A 20,513-nucleotide genomic window follows, 5' to 3' on the forward strand; every position below is an offset into this window, starting at 1 on the left:
GGAATTGACGCATGGTAAACCTCTTATGCTTATGGCGGCATAAAGGGTTAGAGAGAAATAAGAAAGACTTCCATTGCGTATTGCCTTAAGAGTGAAGGCAGATGCATACTTTGATGGAAGTGTGCAAGGATGAGTACTTGTGGGTGAAGTTGATTCACTGAACCACATAGTATTTCTGGTCATGTCCCATGAAAATTGTAGGCCGTTAAATGGGCATGTGACAACAGGTATCAGAGCTGTGTTTGGGGACACAATTCTTGATTTTTCTCTCTTTTACTCAAGTTGGTGTCATTTGTTTGTAGAATTCAGTGAAGCATTGTTTGGATTTCGTTATTATGTAGACTAGAAGAAGTTGGTCTTGTGTGTAAAGATCAATTGGAAGGAACTTTGAAGCTTGAGGTAGCAACATGCTATGAAAGTTTATGACAAAGGCGTCAAAATTCCCGCCCAAAGTCTTAGACGAATAAGCAAAAATCATTGGAAACTGGGTTTTCAAGTGATTGCATGACAAAACTCAAGAGTATGCTGACTTTTACGGTGAAGGTCAAAAGTTTAAGCCCATGTTTCTCACAAGTACGCGAAGATTATGCATTTGGAATGAATGTCTTCCTAGTGTTATCAGTACCAAGTACATTATAAGTAGTAGTGGAAATTTTACGAAAATTCTTGAACTCAAAGATGATGTTGGCCTTTGCAGTGGAAAAGAGAAGCGAGAACCTATCTATGCGATAGAATTGAAAATGTCTCATTATAGCCAGTTTGGTGGAAGATTAAAGTTATCTCTCTCGATGCATATACCTTGGTGGTAATGCGAAGTATGGTTTCGAACCAGCATTTTTGTGGAAATGTGATGCCATGAAAGAATAATTGGATGGCCAATTCTTATCTAGCATGAAGCTTATGAAAAGGCTGAAGAAATAAACTTAAGTTAGGGAAAAACTGATACACCACATACTTGCTTTGCATATTGTTCTTAGTTGATGCTAGATGTGCAAAAGGAGTGTGTTTGCACCTGGTTTATGAAAGTGGGATCAATATGCTTGGACAAGGATGTCCAAAGACCTGCATTTGATCATAACCATAAGAGGATGTTCTTGTCGACTAAAAATCAATATTGCTACTAAAGCTGATTTTGGAGAAGGAGAAAGACAACAGTAAACAGTTGTGCCTGGACAGTAAAAATGACTTCCAAACTAAATAAAAATGCGGCTTGATCCAAGGAACATAGGTAGTGGGTGCCTCATTTGCAAGGATTATTGCCTTGTTGAGATTTTCCAAAAAAAAATTCCGCGAAAGTCATTTAGTAATATGACTTGCTGAGTTCTATGGTGATGCTCAGAATCACCAAGTTAAGAATTGTGCAAAGGTGCGCAAGTTTATGTCAAGAATTTGGGTGTTAACTAGCATAGTGGATATGCAACATTAGCATGCGCCAAATAGGATTTGGGCATGGCCAAGATGCATGATGCGCTTGGAGATGCAAGTTAGGAGAATTGTAGTGCATGGACAAAGAAGGAAAAAGTAGTGGTGATACATAAGGATGAATTGTGTCATTCTTGAAGAAATCTTCATGAAAGCTAGAGCAACATGATAGCCTCAGTTTTAAGGAGTATTCAACTAAGTGTCAATCATATTTTGCTTTGTTATGGGAGTGGAATAAGAACGTTGATAGTTAGAAGAGTGCATGTGAAAATGCGATTTGCAACATTGGGGACAATAGGTGCTATCTCGCTTCCTTGTTTGTTGCTTAAAATCGAAGATGAAATCAGTATTGCAAGATTTGTTAGGTATTGCAAGTTCGCAATCAGTTGGTCAAGTATTTGCTCAAGTTTGAGTATACTTTCAGTTTGGGTCGAGTGGATCTTGGTGTTGGGAATTGTCTATGTAAGGTAGTAGTGAATGAGGGTATTTGAGACGAGAGTTCTTGTCTCTTTCGCTCAAAGTAAAGATAGTTCACGTGGAAGATACTACTGTTTCTGGGTGAAAACGGTTTCTGCTGATTTTGGTAAATTCGTGTGTGTGGATGAGAAACGAGTCTAAACCCTAAATAATGTACTGCACAGGAGTACTTTTGATTCGATAGATCAATCTGTACAAATCTGGTCTAAACCAAGAAATGGCCGTTCCAAAGTTGCTTCGGTCATAAAGTGAAGGAGAAGGGTTGGTCTTAGGGAGGGAAGCGAAGAAAGTGTTGAGACCAGAATCGTCGTCCTGGAAGTGCGGGTGTTTTGTGACTTGTATCATAAAATTGGAATGCCTAGCTGAATAGAAAAGCTATCAGGTGATTTCTGGATGTTGTATTGTTCTCCTGACCAAAATTTATCGTTTGGTGGAAATAGGTGAGACCTATTTATACAAGTCGCAACAAAACGTACCCTGGTCTCGTAGGAAGTGGAGACGATTGAGTAGTGGAAGAAGGGAGTAACGGATAACGCCTGGAATTGATGTTTCCATAATGAAGGATACGTTTCACCATTACTTCTTGCCATTACTAACCGCCCCGCTTTATGACACTTTCTTGTAACAGGCGTATTGCACGCCGCATGCTGTAAACCGCCAGACCAATACCCTGATGAGTATCCCCCAGTTTGTGACATGTTTTGATGTCTCGATTGTTTTCGTGGAAAACATGTAGCACTTTGCTACGTGTAGAAAGTTTAAATTGAGAGGCTTGCCGCAGGTAAATAGCATGTGATGCTATTAGGCTCGTCTTGTCTGGTCGCCTAAAATTTTCCACAAGCTCGCCGGCTTGGTAGCGAACTTCGATGGCTGAGATCGCATATTATGAAATAAGGGTAGCCGTTGATTGTGGCTACCTTGTGTTGGCGTCTGAAGATGGCGTAGTGGCATTTTTGGTGCACACCAGTAGCAATGCGACATGGATGGCATGGCTCGTGCATGCCAGTGGCACGGTGTGGCAAGTGGCGCTTTGCGTAGCCATGGCCATTAATTTTAGGCGGTTGGTCTCCTGAAAGTTGCCACAAGTCTGTCAGCTCGGTGGCGAACTTGGATGGTTGAGATTGCATCTCATGAGGAAGGATAACCGTTGATTATGGCTACCTTTAGTTGGCACCTGGCAACTTTGTCTAAATTAGGGTTTAGCATGCCGAAACCCTAATTAGCGTATATGGCATGTCGTTTGGCATGTGCGCCTGGCAAGCGCGTTTTTGGCAAGTTAGGCATGTCGTTTGGCATGTGCGCCTGGCATGCGCGTTTGGCAAGTTAGGCATGCCGATTGGCATGTGCGCCTGGTATGCGCGTTTGGCAAGTTTGGCATGCTGCTTGGCATGTACGTCTGGCATGCGTGTTTGGCATGCTGCTTGGCATGTTTGGCATGCCGATTGGCATGTGCGTCTGACACGCGCGTTTGGCGGGTTTGGCATGCTGCTCGACATGTTTGCCATGCCGATTGGCATGTGCGCCTGGCATGCGCGTTTGGCAGGTTTGGCATGCTGCTTGGCATGTTTGGCATGTCGATTGGCATGTGCGCCTGGTATGCGCGTTTGACGGGTTGGGAATGCTGATTGGCATGTGCGTCAGGCACGCGCGTTTGGCGGGTTTAATTGCCTAGTTTGGCTAAGCATAGTTTTTCGACCAACGGGGTCTAGTGTATTGCGCGGGGCGCGAAACCCTGATTTTGCAAATTAGTCGGGTTTATGAGTTTTTTGTGAGTTATCACAATAATTGGATGGATTTTGTATGCTTCCACAAAAATCCTTATCTACAGAATGCAGTGTGCTTTCCGTCTGAGCATTTCGTGCGATGGCCTTAACTTTGGTACTTGGAGGTTCATGCTACTCCGCTACGAGTGAACATAAATCCGTCATGTCATACCGATATTAAGGGTTCTGCCGGGGAACATAGCACATGAAAGTACTCAGTGAGTCTTGTATTGGCGAGATGCCGAAATTTACAGAGCATTTGAGACGGTTGCTACATTCGCCAGTCTGGATAAATTTCATGTAAATATATTGAATGGATCAACAAAAATGCCGGTGGAGAGGTTAGCACTCACTGCACCATTTCCTTGCAGAGTGATGTCACACCAGATGCAAGGTTTTACGATTTTAACCCTAAGCTAAAAACCACCATCAACAACTACATAACATATTAAGCCAAAATATGCAATAGAATACGCTGAAAGTGAAAGAAGCAAATAGAGTTGGTGGCGTAGACGAGTTTCCTATTGAGAGTTATGTGGAAATGCGACAGCAAGTTAGCAGCGACAACATGGAGTAACGCAACAAGAATGTAGTAGTAATTCCACCAATTAAAATGAGTTGATATTGACCCATGACGTGGAAGACTATGATGTTTTCTAATACATTAAAGCGTAGCAGTTTGAAAGAACAGAGAGGCATGTTGGTTTCTGAAAAAGCGGGGGTCTAACAACCACACCCAATATTTTGCTTAGAAATCTGTATGGAAAAACTTCAATATAATTTCTAGAGAATCAACTAGATAGTCAGACTCAATCTAGATAAAAATTATATCAAAGAGTTTTTATCTCTATCTCTCGATTTAAATCTTAATCAAGCAAACTGCGAGTCTCAATTTAAATACAAGAGAGATAAACTTGGTTGGTACCAAAGACCAATATCCAAGTGTCAATCAATTTAAATCAACAACCAAAAGGTCGGATATTCTAATTGATTGAACAACGCACAACCTGTATTATTTCAATTATATAAACAAATATAACGCGGAAAAGAAATAACACAGACACCAGAAATTTGTTAATGAGGAAACCGCAAATGCAAAAAAACCCCGGGACCTAGTCAAGATTGAACATACACTGTGTTAAGCCGCTACAGACACTAGATTACTCCAAGCTAACTTCGGTCTGGACTGTAGTTGAACCCCAACCAATCTCACACTGATCTAAGGTATAGTTATGCTCATACGTCTCTGATCCCAGAAGGATGCTAGGTACTTGATTCCCTTAGCTTATCTCACTCACAACTAAGAGTTTTTACGACCCAAAGACGAAGACTTTAATAAACAAATATGTATCACAAAGAAAAGTCTATGATAATAGATAAATCCGTCTCCCACGAATATACCTATGAGTTTTGTTCCGTCTTTTGATAAATCAAGGTGATCAGGAACTAATTAATAAACCGGTCTTATATTACCGAAGAACAACCTAGTATTATCAATCACCTCACAATAGTAATAATCAACGTAACGAAAAAAGATATTATGGAATCACAAACGATGAGACGAAGATGTTTGTGATTACTTTTTATCTTTCCTATCAGAGATACAAATCTCAAGCCAATTATTACAATTGTACTCGTACGATAGAAACAACAAGATCAGATCACACAACTACAACAAAAGTAATATCGGTCTGGCTTCACAATCCCAATGAAGTGTTTAAGTCGTTAACCTGGTTTAGAAGAATAAACCAAAGGTTAAAGGAGAATCGACTCTAGCTTAGCACAACTAGTTTCACACAGAATGTATGGGGATTAGGTTTCCCAGTTGGTAGAGTTCTCCCTTATATAGTCTTTCAAATCAGGGTTTGCAATCAATGTTAGCTTAGTAACAAAGCATTCAATATTCACCGTTAGATGAAAACCTGATTAGATTCAAGCTAATATTTATCAACCGTTAGATCGAAAACATAACTTGTTATACACAAATGAAATACACGTTCCTGTGATTGTGTAACCATACCCAAACTTGTACATTAGTTGGTTCAACAATAGTTAACCAAATGGTTAGCCATATGATCACTTTCATATCAACCATATTCTTCTTCACCATAACTAGTTGAAATGACTCAAATAAACTAGTTAGAGAGTTGTTCAATTGAAAGGAAATCTTATGTACTACACAAGACACAATTGAAACAAAAACAATTTAATTTACATGAATCGGTTCATGAACTCTATAGCCATGGTTTGCAATTGCATTCCTTAGTTTATAAAGATAAGTTCACTAAACAACGTTTTTAGACATAGCCTACTCAAGTTCGCGGACTGGGTTCGCGGACTTAAGTTCCCGGATGGAGTTCACACACTCCAGCAGAAATTCTCGGGTTTGAGAACTTTGCCAGTTCGCGGACTGGATTTGCGACTGAGTTCGCGGACTTAGCTCATGCACTTCTCCGGTTCACTTGATTCAACAAAGTTCACAAACTTCGGTTCAAGCAATAAGGACTTATGCATATATGTGTTTCCACAACAATGATCATATCCTCCAAATGGTTATATAGTCTAAAATCTCATTCCAATCATTGAAACATTCTCAGAGGACGTTATATAGTTGTTATTCACAAACCATTTCTCGTCAGAGCAATTTTCAAAGTGCTTGAAACATAACATGACTTTCGTCACTAGGTAAAGATGAACTTGGCTAAAGCGAAAGCTTTACCAACACATATTTCGAGAAATAGATAGGCGAGGTAAACTCGGCTCGAAATACCAAATGTGTATAATCTAATTCTATATAGCAAAATGACTTTTGTCTCAAGATAGGAGATAAATATACTTTTGAGTGATAGATAAGTTCAAGTATCCACATACCTTTTAGTCGATGAAGATCCACCAGTTCCTTGAGTAGTCCTTCGTATTGTATGATGATTGCCATGGAGTTCTTGAGCTCAACTACACTTTCTATCCTAGTCCGAGACCTTAGATATAGTAGACTAGAAATCAATACTTATAGTTTTGACCATTAACATTGACAAACATGCTTGAGATAGAAACGCATGCGAGTTCGACCTATCAATGCTCTAACAATCTCCCCCTTTGTCAATGTTATCGACAAAACTATCAATACATGTGGAATAAAAAAAATATATAAATAAACTTTTGTAGCTCCTATTCCACACGCCTAATCTTCAACATTACTTGAAATCTTCGTCACTTCCAGGTACTCCAATGATCCCAAAGGTTGTAAGTTTAGCATCATTGTTGTTGAAAATCCGTAGCTATAACAACGAGAAAACAAGAGTTCTCAATCATTGTTATACAGTGTCATAGTATCATTACACAACGTCAAAGTTCAATTGTATCACAACTTTAACAACAATACTATGGTGATATGTCACTCCCCCTTAGTCAATACTCCATCTCACATGGAAACCACTCCCCCTTACATAATGATCCGAAAACCATATGTATTTGTAGTCTGAACTACATATTAATTTTCCCCCCCTTTGTCAATAAAATTGGGAAAGGTACAAGAACTGGATCCTAATGAAATTTCCGAAAGAGATATTTCATAACCAAAAGAAATCATATATCATCTTATTTAGATGCAATCATAAAGCCAAAGCTAAATGCATTCATCAAGGAGTCTATTAAGATACAAGATAACCCCTAAAATATTCCACAGCCGCATCTCCCCACAAAGATTTGGCAATTAAGCACAAGTTCAAAATAACTCTCCCCCATTTTATGTCATTCCCGAAAGAACAACAAGAGCGACCTTAATTTCAAAAAGAAAAGAAGGATTTCTTTGGACATAACAAATTACATACAAGTATGAATTTGAATCCAAAAAACTCAATCAAATTAATCATAAGAGAACCCCTGATTTACTTAATTGGAAATGCTCAACACAAGTAAACTTATGGAGACTTAAAAGCACTCAATTAGATTAATCACAAGAAAACCCACAATTAATCTAATCGAAATACACAACTAAAATAATCACAAAAGTAATCAATTTAATTGGTCATACTCGATATAAGAGAATCTATGGAGAAATGACTAAGTTAATCATGAAAATAATCAACCCAGTCAAAAACGCTCAAACATAAGAAAACTTATAGAGTCATAACTAAATAACCAAAAAAGATGATTAATTTAGTTCAAAATGCTCGACATAAAGTATCTCACGGAACAACAACAAAGCTAATCATAAAAATAATCAACTTGGTTGTTTAGTGCTCAACATAAGACACGTTATGGAGCCTCACAGTAATACATAAAATATGGATCAAGGAAGATCAACTATTGCGGAATACACAAGGATTCATTCTATTTTTCCATCACCATTTGCACAATGACATCCAATAGACATAATTCTTGAAAACAAAATATTTTAACCTATCTTCCATCAAAAGTTGACATAATAGGCTTAACTTTTGTATTTGTCAAAAGTCAATTCATTCTTTCATCAATACATACATATCAACTCACGAACGACTTTACTTTTGACAAAGTATGGGACAATCAAGTTCACAGAGGTAAACACACATATCCCATAACAATATTGCAATATATAAAACCATAAAGATTAATACTGCAAAAATCATCTTCCAAACAAATTTAAAATTTAAACCAATAAATCTAAAAACATGAAGATGAAAACGTTGGACATAGCTATGTGTAATCATAATAATGGCTATTCCAAACTCTAGTTATTCTTCTAAGAAAAACAAGAAAAATAGAAGATTTACTAGGAAATATAGAGCTTTCTCAAGGCATCTACCTAGAATTCCTTCTCGTTATTGAAAAACCCATTGATTATGGGATCATTCAATTCCTCCAAATCTTCAGAAATATCAGTTAACTCACTGAGTTCTCTTTTTAGATCACTCAAAGTGTTCTTGGTTAGAGACAACATTTCTTCATAGTGAGTTATCTTTTCCAAAGAGGAAACAATTTGAGATTTTAAATTATTTCTCTTGTTGATGAAATCTTTCACCATGCCTCTAAAATTATTATCAAAAAGACAACGAGATAAGAGAAAGTTAGAGGAAGAACCTTCTCCATTATTTGTAGCCGTTACTCTCTTCATCCTTGAGGAAGAAATTCCTTTACACAGATACACGTTAGCTGCTTCGACTGCATCTCTGCTTGTGGTGCCTCTAGTTACAAGAGCCATGAAACTGTATCTTTAAGAAAAAGGAAGTCTACAAACAATTTTATAGATAGACTAATGAACGACTAAACCTCGAAGAACAACTCTTTTGAGGTTTAATGATCAAATATCTATATTGTTAGGAGAATATTTTCTTAACAATAAATACAATACTTGAGCCACAAAGATGCAAAGCCTTATTTTATCAAGTTAAAGATGAGGATGCGAACGTCTCTGGGACTAGACAAAGATGTTGTGAGCCAAATGCTCCCCTTGTTTATCACATAGTGATTTACCAAGGTTTGTTATATAAACAGGTTTCCTACCTCTTCTGGTTCTGGAAGCATTGGTCTTATGAGACATATGTTGATTATCCAGATTCATCTTTCGCATGTTCTTTTGCAGTCTGGACATTCTTTTGTTGTTCCTCTTGAACCTCCAACACGTGCTTTGAACATGATTCACATTTCCACAAAACAAACAAATCGAGGATCCTTTGTCTTGTTGAAGTACCTTCTGTTTATCACAAATGTCAACCTTTAATTTCCCGTGACATTTCGAAACAAGGTTAACAATACTTGCAGTATTGCTTTTAAATCCTAAACCATTTGTGTTTCCAAAGGATTTCTGACCAAATAACATTGCTGAGATTTTGTCAGAATTTCAAGACAATCGTTGTAGATCATCTTTGAGAGTATCAATCTCTTTTTCCTTTAGAACAATGGTTCTGGTGAGTTTATCATTGAGACAGTCTATCTCAAGATCTTTCACCTGGATTAATGATTCTAATTTCTTCAATGACGCTTTTAATTGAAGATTTTCTTGAAGAACCTCTTTATTCAAGAATTCCAAAATCTTCGTGTCAGACTCAATTTCTGAATTAGACTTTGAGTATATGGATGTTTCTGCTGCAAGAGCTGTGGGTTCATCACATCCAACAGACGTATTCAAAACGTTGATACTTAAAGATTTTTCTTTCTCGGAATCATTAGCAGCAAAAGCTAACAGAAGATGTTTATCACATCTCATGCTTCTTTTTACAAAATCCTTGATCCTTTCTGTTATCAATGGTTTATCGAACCAATCACCATTTGAACAGCATTCATCAGCCCAAGACAAGTTAGAGGTTTCACTTGTGTCATAAACAACATTGAATGCACAGGTTTGAACAGACTTTGGATCAAGTATTTTTACCTTTCCAAAAGAGGTATTTTTGGAGAGGGTGTTGAGGTTATTTCCTCTTTCGATGACATGCTTCTTAGAAACGTATCTACTGTCTTCAAATATAGTTTCCAAGATATCCCAGGCATCTTTAGACTTAGTGCAAGTAGACAATAATACTGAAGGTCTGGGGTAATGGCTTGTCTGATAGCATTTAACCCATCAGAGTTATGTATTGTAGCAAGAGACTCTTCATGACTATAGATACCAACATTCTTAGGTATAGATACATCATCGCCTTTTGTATTAACCGGAGAATCATTACCATTAACTATACGAGCCCAGGTTCGAAAATCACGAGCTTGAAGAAAAGCACACATAACAACTTTCCATCCTGGTTAGTTTGAGCCATCGAAAACTGGTGGTACGTTGATAAAAATAGCACCTCTGTCCATAGAGTCAGATCGCTACAAACACAGACTTGTAAGGTCTTAAATGTGTTTGCGTGCTCTGATACCAATTGAAAAAACGGGGGTCTAACAACCACACCCAATATTTCACTTAGCAATCTGTATGGAAAAACTCCAATATAATTTCTAGAGAATCAACTAGATAGTCAGACTCAATCTAGATAAAAAGTATATCAAAGAGTTTTTATCTCTATCTCTCGATTTAAATCTTACTCAAGCAAACTGCGAGTCTCAATTTAAATACAAGAGAGATAAACTTGGATGGTACCAAAGACCAATATCCAAGTGTCAATCCATTTAATTCAACAACCAAAAGGTCGGATATTCTAATTGATTGAACAACGCACAACCTGTATCATTTCAATTATATAAAAAAATATAATGCGGAAAATAAATAACAAAGACACCAGAATTTTGTTAACGAGGAAACCGCAAATGCAGAAAAACCCCGGGACCTAGTCCAGATTGAACATACACTGTATTAAGATGCTACAAACACTAGATTACTCCAAGCTAACTTCGGTCTGGACTGTAATTGAACCCCAACCAATCTCACACTGATCCAAGGTATATTTATGCTCATACGTCTCTGATACCAGAAGGATGCTACGTACTTGATTCCCTTAGCTTATCTCACCCGCAACTAAGAGTTGCTACGACCCAAAGTCGAAGACTTTAATAAACAAATATGTATCACAAAAAAAAGTCTATGATAATAAATAAATCCGTCTCCCACGAATATACCTATGACTTTTGTTCCGTCTTTTGATAAATCAAGGTGATCAGGAACTAATTAATAAACCGGTCTTATATTACCGAAGAACAACCTAGTATTATCAATCACCTCACAATAGTAATAATAATCAACGCAACGAAAAAAGATATTGTGGAATCACAAACGATGAGACAAAGATGTTTGTGATTACTTTTTATCTTGCCTATCAGAGATACAAATCTCAAGCCAATTATTACAATTGTACTCGTACGATAGAAACAACAAGATCAGATCACACAACTACAACAAAAGTAGTATCGTTATGGCTTCACAATCCCAATGAAGTCTTTAAGTCGTTAACCTGGTTTAGAAAAAGAAACCAAAGGTTAAAGGAGAACCGACTCTATCTTAGCACAACTAGTATCACACATAATATGTGGGGATTAGGTTTCCCAGTTGGTAGAGTTCTCCCTTATATAGTCTTTCAAATCAGGGTTTGTAATCAATGTTAGCTTAGTAACAAAGCATTCAATATTCATCGTTAGATGAAAACCTGATTAGATTCAAGCTAATATTTATCAACCGTTATATCAAAAACATAACTTGTTATACACAAATGAAATACACGTTCCTGTGATTGTGTAACCATACCCAAACTTGTACATTAGTTGGTTCAACAATAGTTAACCAAATGGTTAGCCATATGATCACTTTTATATCAACCATATTCTTCTTCACCATAACTAGTTCAAATGACTCAAATGAGCTAGTTAGAGAGTTGTTTAACTGCAAGGAAATCTTTTGTAATACACAAGACACAATTGAAGCAAAAACGATTTGATTCACATGAATCGGTTCATGAACTCTATAGCATGGTTTGCAATTGCATTCCTTAGTTTATAAAGATAAGTTCACTAAACATCGTTTTTAGACATAACCTACTCAAGTTCGCGGACTGGGTTCGCAGACTTAAGTTCCCGGATGGAGTTCACAAACTCCAGCAGAAATTCTCGGGTTTGAGAACTTCGCCAATTCGCGGACTGGGTTTGTGGACTGAGTTCGCGGACTGGGCTCATGCACTTCTTCGGTTCACTTGATTCAACAAAGTTCGCAAACTTCGGTTCAAGCAATAAGGACTTATACATATATGTTTTTCCACAACAATGCTCATATCCTCCAAATGGTTATATAGTCTAAACTCTCATTTCAATCATTGAAACGTTTTCAGAAGACGTTATATAGTTGTTATTCACAAACCATTTCTCGTCAGAGCAATTTTCAAAGTGATAACATAACATGACTTTCGTCACTAGGTAAAGATGAACTTGGATAAAGCGAAAGCTTTACCAACACATATTTCGAGAAATAGATAGGCGAGGTAAACTCGGCTCGAAATACCAAATGTGTATAATCTAAGTCTATATAGCAAAACGACTTTTTTCTCAAGATAGGAGATAAATAGACTTTTGAGTGATAGATAAGTTCAAGTCTCCACATACCTTTTAGTCGATGAAGATCCACCAGTTCCTTGAGTAGTCCTTCGTCTTGTATGATGATTTCCATGGAGTTCTTGAGCTAAACTACACTTTCTATCCTAGTCCGATACCTTAGCTATAATAGACTAGAAATCAAGACTTATAGTTTTGATCACTAACATTGGCAAACATGCTTGAGATAGCAACGCATGCGAGTTCGACCGAGCAATGCTCTAACAGTTTCAAAGGCGCGTGAAGAGGATACCTTGTCCAAAATGACGGTGTGATGTCCCGGGTAATCCTAAGTCATGACTATACCAAAGTAATGCATTTCAATCAAGGTGTTGCGATGATGTAAACAAAGAACAACAAGGTGCTGGTTCTATAACATACAAATTATGCAAGTCCCAAAGGTAAAGTTTGCAATATGATTTGAAGGGGAATATCTAGTAAAAGTTCTAATGTTGACGAAGTGCAGCAAAGACTATGGGATTGGCGCATACCAGAGTGGTATCGAATCATAACTTGCATACCTTAAGGCATATCATGTTTGGTGAAGACGCAACATGATTGAAGCATAAGACCGAGTCTTGTATAAGTCATGTAGCATGGTGCAACTAAAGTCAGAAAGTGAAGGCATAAGACTATGGAAATGATCATTGCGATCATTTGGGAAAAATAATTACTTGCGTACACTTAGGCGCAAATGATTTAAGTGAAATTCAAGCCTAATTCAGGGAATTGGCAAGAGGAATTTTCAGGTTGCATTTGGGTGTTGATATGCGATTGTAGTGAGAGTTGGAGCATAGGCCAACATGACGACAACAATACAAGTCAGTAGGATCAATAACAAGGCAGTAAGCTAAGTGATGGCATATGGTATCAGGCATAAAGTTTTGGTAAATGAGGCCAAGCAAGTTTGGTGATTTCTGAGATAGGCTCGGAAGTGTACAAGGCCAAAGAACAAGTATAGCGAGTATACTTTGTTGCGTTCAACGAGGACATCGAACAAGTTTGGTGGGGGAGGTCTATTACAGGTCAGGATAGTGAAGCGCAAAGATAACACAATACATCATAGCCGGTCAATCCAGTGATCAGCCAAGATGGCGCGACACTGCATAGACTGTTAAGCGCTAAGATAATGGGACCCTGCAGGCTAGTGAAGCGCAAAGGTGGCGCTGCACTGAAAAGGCATTGGCCAAGTAATGAAGTTTATTGTCCGACACAATGAAGCTTTATTGAGGGAAGACAAGGCCAAGTTGACAAATGCATCATGCGATGTTCGCATTGATGCATATCCATGGAATTGAGTTGTCCCAAACTCAAGGATGATGCAAGAGTGTAGAATATGCTAAAAGTTGGCTTATCCATTAGTCCAAGGCTGGCCAAATCTTGGACAGTGCAAACAAGCCAATAATGCGAGAGTGCACATTACTATTGTCAAGCAAGTTGGCCAAACGAAGCATATGACGCATGAATAACTAGAATCAGCTAAGGAGATGACCGAGATGATGGTAGCACAAAGTTGGCTGTACATTGGCTTAGGCAAACACACTGCAGTGCCATGTTGGTCGTGCATTGGATCAAGGCCAAGTTCAGTTAAGCACAACAGTGGCGCATTATGGCTTAAGAGACGGCTACAAGTCGGTTATTGGCTTCACAAGTGTGCCAAAAGTGTGAGACAAGGGAGAACGGTTATAGAAGAAGTTTATAGCCTAAAAAGTGTGTTCATAACTACTTTGGAACAAGTGTTGAAGGTTGACTCAAGTTAGGAAAGCAAGTGGCCAGCATGCACAATTATTGGCGGTTATGGATCTACCTTATAGGACGCATGGTTGTTCCATACGTGTACAAGTGTTGTGCACGGTTTTTGGCCATTGTAACAACTGTATAAATAGTGTAGAGGCATTAGAAAATCAGTAGGTTTATCTAAAGAGAATTTTGTAGACACGTAGTTTCATACTTGAGAAAATGAGGCATCATCAAAAGGGTGATGAACGTAAGGTTGTGATCTTCCTTTAGTGCAATAAAATGGATTTGTTGCGGTAATGTCTTTGTGTTCATTATGTTGCTAATCTGTGTGACATTGTCAAATGGAATTGATGCATGATAAATCTCTTATTGTGCAGCTTAAAATCGCTTCCAAGTTGAAAACTAGGTAGGTTCACTATCCCGATTCCAGCTTAGTAAACACTTCGCCGTGTTAGGTAGTAATAAAGGACACTAGTCGAACAACCAAGACTCCCAGCAGTTCCAGTCACGTGACTATAATCATGACGCGATGACGCGAGAGACACTTGCTCAACATGTAAAGCTCTAGCTCATCAAGGCATGGACGATTTGTTGCAAACTAACTTTGAGATCGTTTTGTTGGACAAAACTCAAAGCCGACAGTAAGTAGAATGATTCGAGATCATTATAATCTTGGATTAGTGTCTCATTGTTGTTGTGGGACTAATTCAACAGTTTGCTTAGCATCCCAGCCCTGTTACAACAGATACTTCAACCTCGAAAATTATACCAGCAGCTAAACGGATAGCATCACATCTTATCCATATAACATTTGACAGAATTGACCATATAGCGTACTGAAACCGATCAAAAATAAAACAAAAATCACATACCACACTGAAAACAGCTACTAATGTATTTGATCATATCTATACTGAGAAAAGCTACATTTTATAGTTTCTACAAGCAACAAACCAGTTACTAGATATAGGAAATCAAACATGAAATTGTTCCAACTGAACATCTTTATCCCTAATCAAAGGAACATAATCCCCCAAGTAATAGACCTCCAAATGTTCCGCTAAGCCAGACTTATCGATGTTCTCATGGTGGTACGATTTGCAGACAAAATATATGACAGTCTGAATCACAAGTGCAAAGTGAATCAAAAGAGTCAATAAAACGATGAACAATATCCCCAAACAAATTCTACCCCAAATTCCAAATGAAACCCTTGTCAAAAAGAAATAGAAATCTCCAAATGAATTCCCATGAACAACCAACGCCTTAAACGCCATTAGGATACCGATAAACAAGATTTGAAGCTTTATAAAAATGAAAGATGAAACCCATATTTTCCCCTTAATCAAAGCCCTACTCTTGAGCATAGCCTTAATACCATAACTTTCTTCCATGACCGAGACCACACTAGCAAGTTGCCATACGACGCTAATATAAACCAATCCGACGAAATAAGGTATCAGTATGATAATAAGAAGTGTCACAGTGGTTTTCACATTTTCTCCTTCTGGTCCGATTGTAAGAACAACGACCGAATAAGATAAAAAGATGGCCAGGAAATTGTAGACTACCAAGATGAAGAAATTCCACATGAAAGTGATCATAAGTCTCTTCCATACTTTGGGCACCACACTCATAACCGTCTTGAATGTGAGATCTTTCGCAGAATAGATGCAAGCAATCGTGTAGACAACAGCCGAAGTCGACAGAAGAGAGAATATGAGGAGGAAAAGCAAATAAACGGCTTTGAATATACCGAAAGCAACCCATTCGGAGATGATATGAGCATGGATTTTGTCGAACCTTGCTGTTCCTCTAGTAGCCGTGTCTTGAACTTCTTCACTATCATCGATTTTGGATAAAATTGCTTCTGATATCTGGATTTGAGCCAAGTAAATGAAAGACAGAGGTAGGATAAGAGAAAGAATGATTCTTGAGAAGATTTTTCTCCATGCTACTGTTATCTTAAAGGATTCTTGATAGATCCCAAAGAATCCTAAGAATTGAAGCTCCTCTGGTTCTCTATCCATGTTGATTATTCTCCAATTGTTTGTAAGAGAGTCTGAGAGAGATGAGTTGGATTTAATCTTGAAAGAAAAGACCTTTGTTGTTAAGGATGAGGTTTATATTCTGTGTTGCTGCAGCTGAAAGTATGCAATTGAATTGACACCAATCCACTTGCAAGGAAATATCCTGGGCAGGTAGGTCAAGAGACGTGTTTTCCACCGATTGACTTGGCTCTGGCTCAGTCTCTTAGTCTTGAACTCGATGCTCCCTCCATTAATGCCTTTGAGAAAAATCATGCTTTCTTGACTAAACCAAGAATCTCTAGTCAATAGACATCGTAAACGTGAAAATCACAAAACAATTTACTCTAAGAGAAGTCAATTACCAGCCAACCGGGTTGTATAGGACGGAAATGATCTGACAAATGTTAACGGTCATGCCACTCATCCCTTATGCGTGTCCGCATAAAAAGTAAAAAAGGATAGCAACAAGAAAAACAAATGGTCGCTATACGGCGTCACGTCGTACTCCCGAAATTGGACAAAAAGATGAGTAAGTTTTCTGTACCAGCAGCTACCAAGTCCTGGACTCATTAATCTCATAACCTTCCACTACTCCTAATTGAAAGCAAACTCTCTTTAATGCCCTATTGATATCAACATGTCCCACAATAAAGTCATGTACTAACTACTACTCCTAACTCTTTACTCTTTACATAGAAATTTCTCAGAAACTTCTCATCCATTATCAGTGTAGCATTTGGGAAGTTCCTCTGCAAATGGAATTACTTTCTTCAGTTGCATTCAGAAGGATCTACTGTACATACTGGAAGTAGAAGAATTTAAGTTAAAGTAGTGCACCCAAAGTTGAAACCATTCCGAGTAATCTCACTTTTTTATCACCTTTATACATCTGGATTCCACCCATTCTTTCTCCATCACTACTAATTTTAGTTTCTTTTCAACAATCTTCAATTCTCTCTAGGAATTAAACAACCATGAATATAGAACCAGCAAACAAATCGATGGGGTTCTTTGCCATTTACAAAGAAGCCTACAAACTCACAACATTTAACAAAAAAATCTTTTTACAGATCACCTCAACTATACTTTTTCCGTTAGCCGTCTTTTACTTGTCTGAGATACAAATCTCCAATTTCATCCACACCAAGACTTACCCGAAAAAAGAAACATCTCGATGGATCGCTTACGGTATAACACAATTTATTTATTTGATCTTGCTGCTGTTTTTCACTCTTTTGTCAACTTCTAGTGTCACCTATACCATTGCTTGTTTCTATACTTCCAAAGATATCACTTACAAGAAAGCCACCGGTGTACTTCGAAATTGTTGGGGGAGACTTATTGTGACATTCTTATGGTGCTTCTTTATCGTGGCTGTATACACCTTTGTGGCTCTCTGTTTGTTGTTATGGTTTTTCGTCGGCGTGGATGGCCCCGAAGGTGGAGGGGGGATTAAACTTCTGGTGTTTATAATGTGTCTGTCGGTTCCTTTCTTTACCGGATTAATTTACATGATTGTTGTTTGGAATATCGCGACAGTAGTTACGGTATTAGAAAAGGATTATGGTAGAAAAGCTCTGGCAAAGAGTATGAGATTGATTGTAGGCAAGGTATGGGTTTCTTGCGCTGTCTTTGCTTTGCTTGAAATTGCATTTACAGGTATAATTTTCACTTTTTCTTACCTTGTGGTTTATGGAAACAAAATGAGTTTGGTGGGTAAAATATTTGTGGGAATTGGTTGTTATTTGTTGATGACTATTTGGATTCATTTCTCGCTTGTTGTTCACACCGTGGTTTACTTCGTCTGCAAATCTTACCACAACGAAGACATATCGGCTGTTACGACTCAATCAGAGGTCCCTGTTATACAATTAGGTAGGCAAAACGACGTTCAATTAGAGCGAGTACCGGTTTGAAGAATCGGCTAATTTGCACGGTTACTGTTTACATGAATTGTTTGTATCAATCACAATTTAGTTTGTAGGAATAAATTGTAAATGTCTTTGATATGTTTTCATGAATTCACCTTATTATTAAGAAGATTAATGACAATTGCAGCTCCATTGAGTTAATAGTTCGGGGATGCTAGTAGCCAGCTTAAATTCACCATCCTCATTTTCTCATCAGTTGTTAGGGACGGCTATCTACATTGCATCATATGACATTGGATACCTAACGACAGGGCAGTAAAAGCAGCAGCTTCAATTCCGTCTTTATCAGCTTCAACAAATTGGAGCTCACTTTCACTGTGGTGTTCACCGGGTCCATCTCTTTTATTAGGTAAAAGTATAACCATGCGCCACACACATTATTTTTCACTCTTTACTCCGACAACAATAGTGCAAGTCTGCCAGAGCCCTTGCATCCAACACTGTCTCTCATGCAAGGAATGCAGAGATCTCCTTGAGACTGACTGGCTGATTTTGTCTAAGTTCGATTACATACTACCATATATATCCACTGCACAGCTTGCTGACATTCTCACAAAAAGATTGGCTTATCCCATCTTTTCTGTCTTGGGAGGCAACTGATGCTTGTTGCTACTACTCTGTCTGTCTGAGAGGGTCTATTGGAGATTAAACTAGTCTTTCACTTATTTAGTGCATTGGTAGGAAATTTTGAATTTGACTACCGACACTAGTTAAGATTAACAGTTTAGGAAACTCTTGAGATTTTATTTTCTGATAAGCTTTGGCGCCAGTCCAATATGAATTCCTAAATGTTTCGGTGCATCAACTTTTTAGCTGCCTATGTAAGAATGGATGTTGTAGCGTCATAATTAGCACCACACATTCAAGATAAGATTGTAAATCACACCGAATATGCTTAACAAATTAAATCAATGTTGAATTAGCATACCACTGCGGTTCGTTTAACTAGAAGCATAAGGGACTACTGATACAGTGTTTTGAGCACAGGACAACCAAATTCAACAACAGCTCAAACGAAAATAAACAAGGCTCATGATAACCAAATTTCATTGTAACTAGAGTAATTACATTATCTGATTACAGAAAAAGAGCATTAGACATGAACTTGTTCTAACTGAACATCTTTCTCCCTGTCCAAACGAACATAACAAGCCTCCAAATGTTCAGCTAAACCAGACCTGTCAATGTTCTCATGATGGTGAGATTTGCAAACAAAGTAGATCATAGTCTGGATTACAAGATAAAAATGAATCAGAATTGTCATCAACAGGTAACAAAGTAACCCCAAAACCATTTTACCGAAAATCCCCACTGAACTCCCATGTATAACCACTCCACTAAACACACCCAATATACCAAAAAACGAAACTTCAAGCATAACAAAAATCACAGAAGAAACCCATATCCTCCCCTTAATCAAATTCTTACTCTTCTTCAAAGCTTTCAACCCATAGATTTTCTCTAATACTGATATCACACAAGCCAAATTCCAAGCAGCACCAATATAAACTAAACCAACTAAGTAAGTTAAGGAAACAATTCCAGCGAGCACAAGAAACAAAATTGCCCTTCCTTCTCCTTCATCTGGTTCTATGATAATGAATGCTAACAAAACAATTAACCCAACTGTTAACAATGTGTACACAAACACTATGAAGAAACTCCAAAAGAAAGTAATCATAAGTCTCATCCATACTTTAGGTACAACACTCATAATTTTCTTGAAACTGATTTCTTTAGAAGTATAAATGGAAGCCATAGTGTAGACAACAGCAGAAGTGGAGAGTAAAGAGAAGATGAAAAGAAAGAGCAAGTAAATAGCTTTTAGCAACCAAAAAGTAGTCCATTGAGATGAAATTTTGTGATGGATTGTACTATAGAGTGGTGTGCCTTTTTGAGTATCACGCAAGGTGTGTTTGTTACGGTTGATTTTGTTGAAAAGTATGTCTGAGAATTGGATTTGAGATAAGTAGAGAATGGATAGTGGAAGTACGAGAGTTAAGATTAGTTGTGTAAAGATCTTTCTCCATTTGATTGTGATTTTGTAGGATTCCTTGTAGATACCACAAACACCTAGGAATTGAAGCTGTTCTTGTTCTCTATCCATGGCTACTGAAATTTTAGTGTGAGAGAAAGAGATGGGATACGAAGTTTGAACA

At 37.8% G+C, this 20,513-nt stretch overlaps 2 protein-coding genes across 2 annotated transcripts; both read right to left on the reverse strand.

Moving 5' to 3' along the window:
• Positions 1-15,112: 15,112 nt before the first annotated feature.
• On the reverse strand, positions 15,113-16,423 carry LOC113291640. The gene is made up of 2 exons (XM_026541151.1): positions 15,374-16,423; positions 15,113-15,229 (listed from the first exon to the last, which is right to left on the reverse strand). The coding sequence occupies exons 1-2, from the start codon at positions 16,421-16,423 to the stop codon at positions 15,113-15,115; spliced, it is 1,167 nt and encodes a 388-aa protein (XP_026396936.1).
• Positions 16,424-19,447: 3,024 nt separating this feature from the next.
• LOC113291641 lies at positions 19,448-20,113 on the reverse strand. Its single transcript, XM_026541152.1, has one exon. The coding sequence runs from the start codon at positions 20,111-20,113 to the stop codon at positions 19,448-19,450; it is 666 nt and encodes a 221-aa protein (XP_026396937.1).
• Between the last annotated feature and the right edge of the window lie 400 nt (positions 20,114-20,513).

This window comes from Papaver somniferum, chromosome 6 (assembly GCF_003573695.1).
Source record: "Papaver somniferum cultivar HN1 chromosome 6, ASM357369v1, whole genome shotgun sequence".
Lineage (NCBI taxonomy): Eukaryota > Viridiplantae > Streptophyta > Magnoliopsida > Ranunculales > Papaveraceae > Papaver > Papaver somniferum.

Coding starts and splice junctions, on each gene's coding strand:
- LOC113291640 (XM_026541151.1), bottom strand. CDS start 16,423: ATGGATAGAGAACCAGAGGAGCTTCAATTCTTAGGATTCTTTGGGATC. Junction 15,230..15,373: donor TTCAGTTGGAACAATTTCAT/GTTTGATTTCCT, acceptor GATCGGTTTCAG/TACGCTATATGGTCAATTCT.
- LOC113291641 (XM_026541152.1), bottom strand. CDS start 20,113: ATGGCTTCCATTTATACTTCTAAAGAAATCAGTTTCAAGAAAATTATG.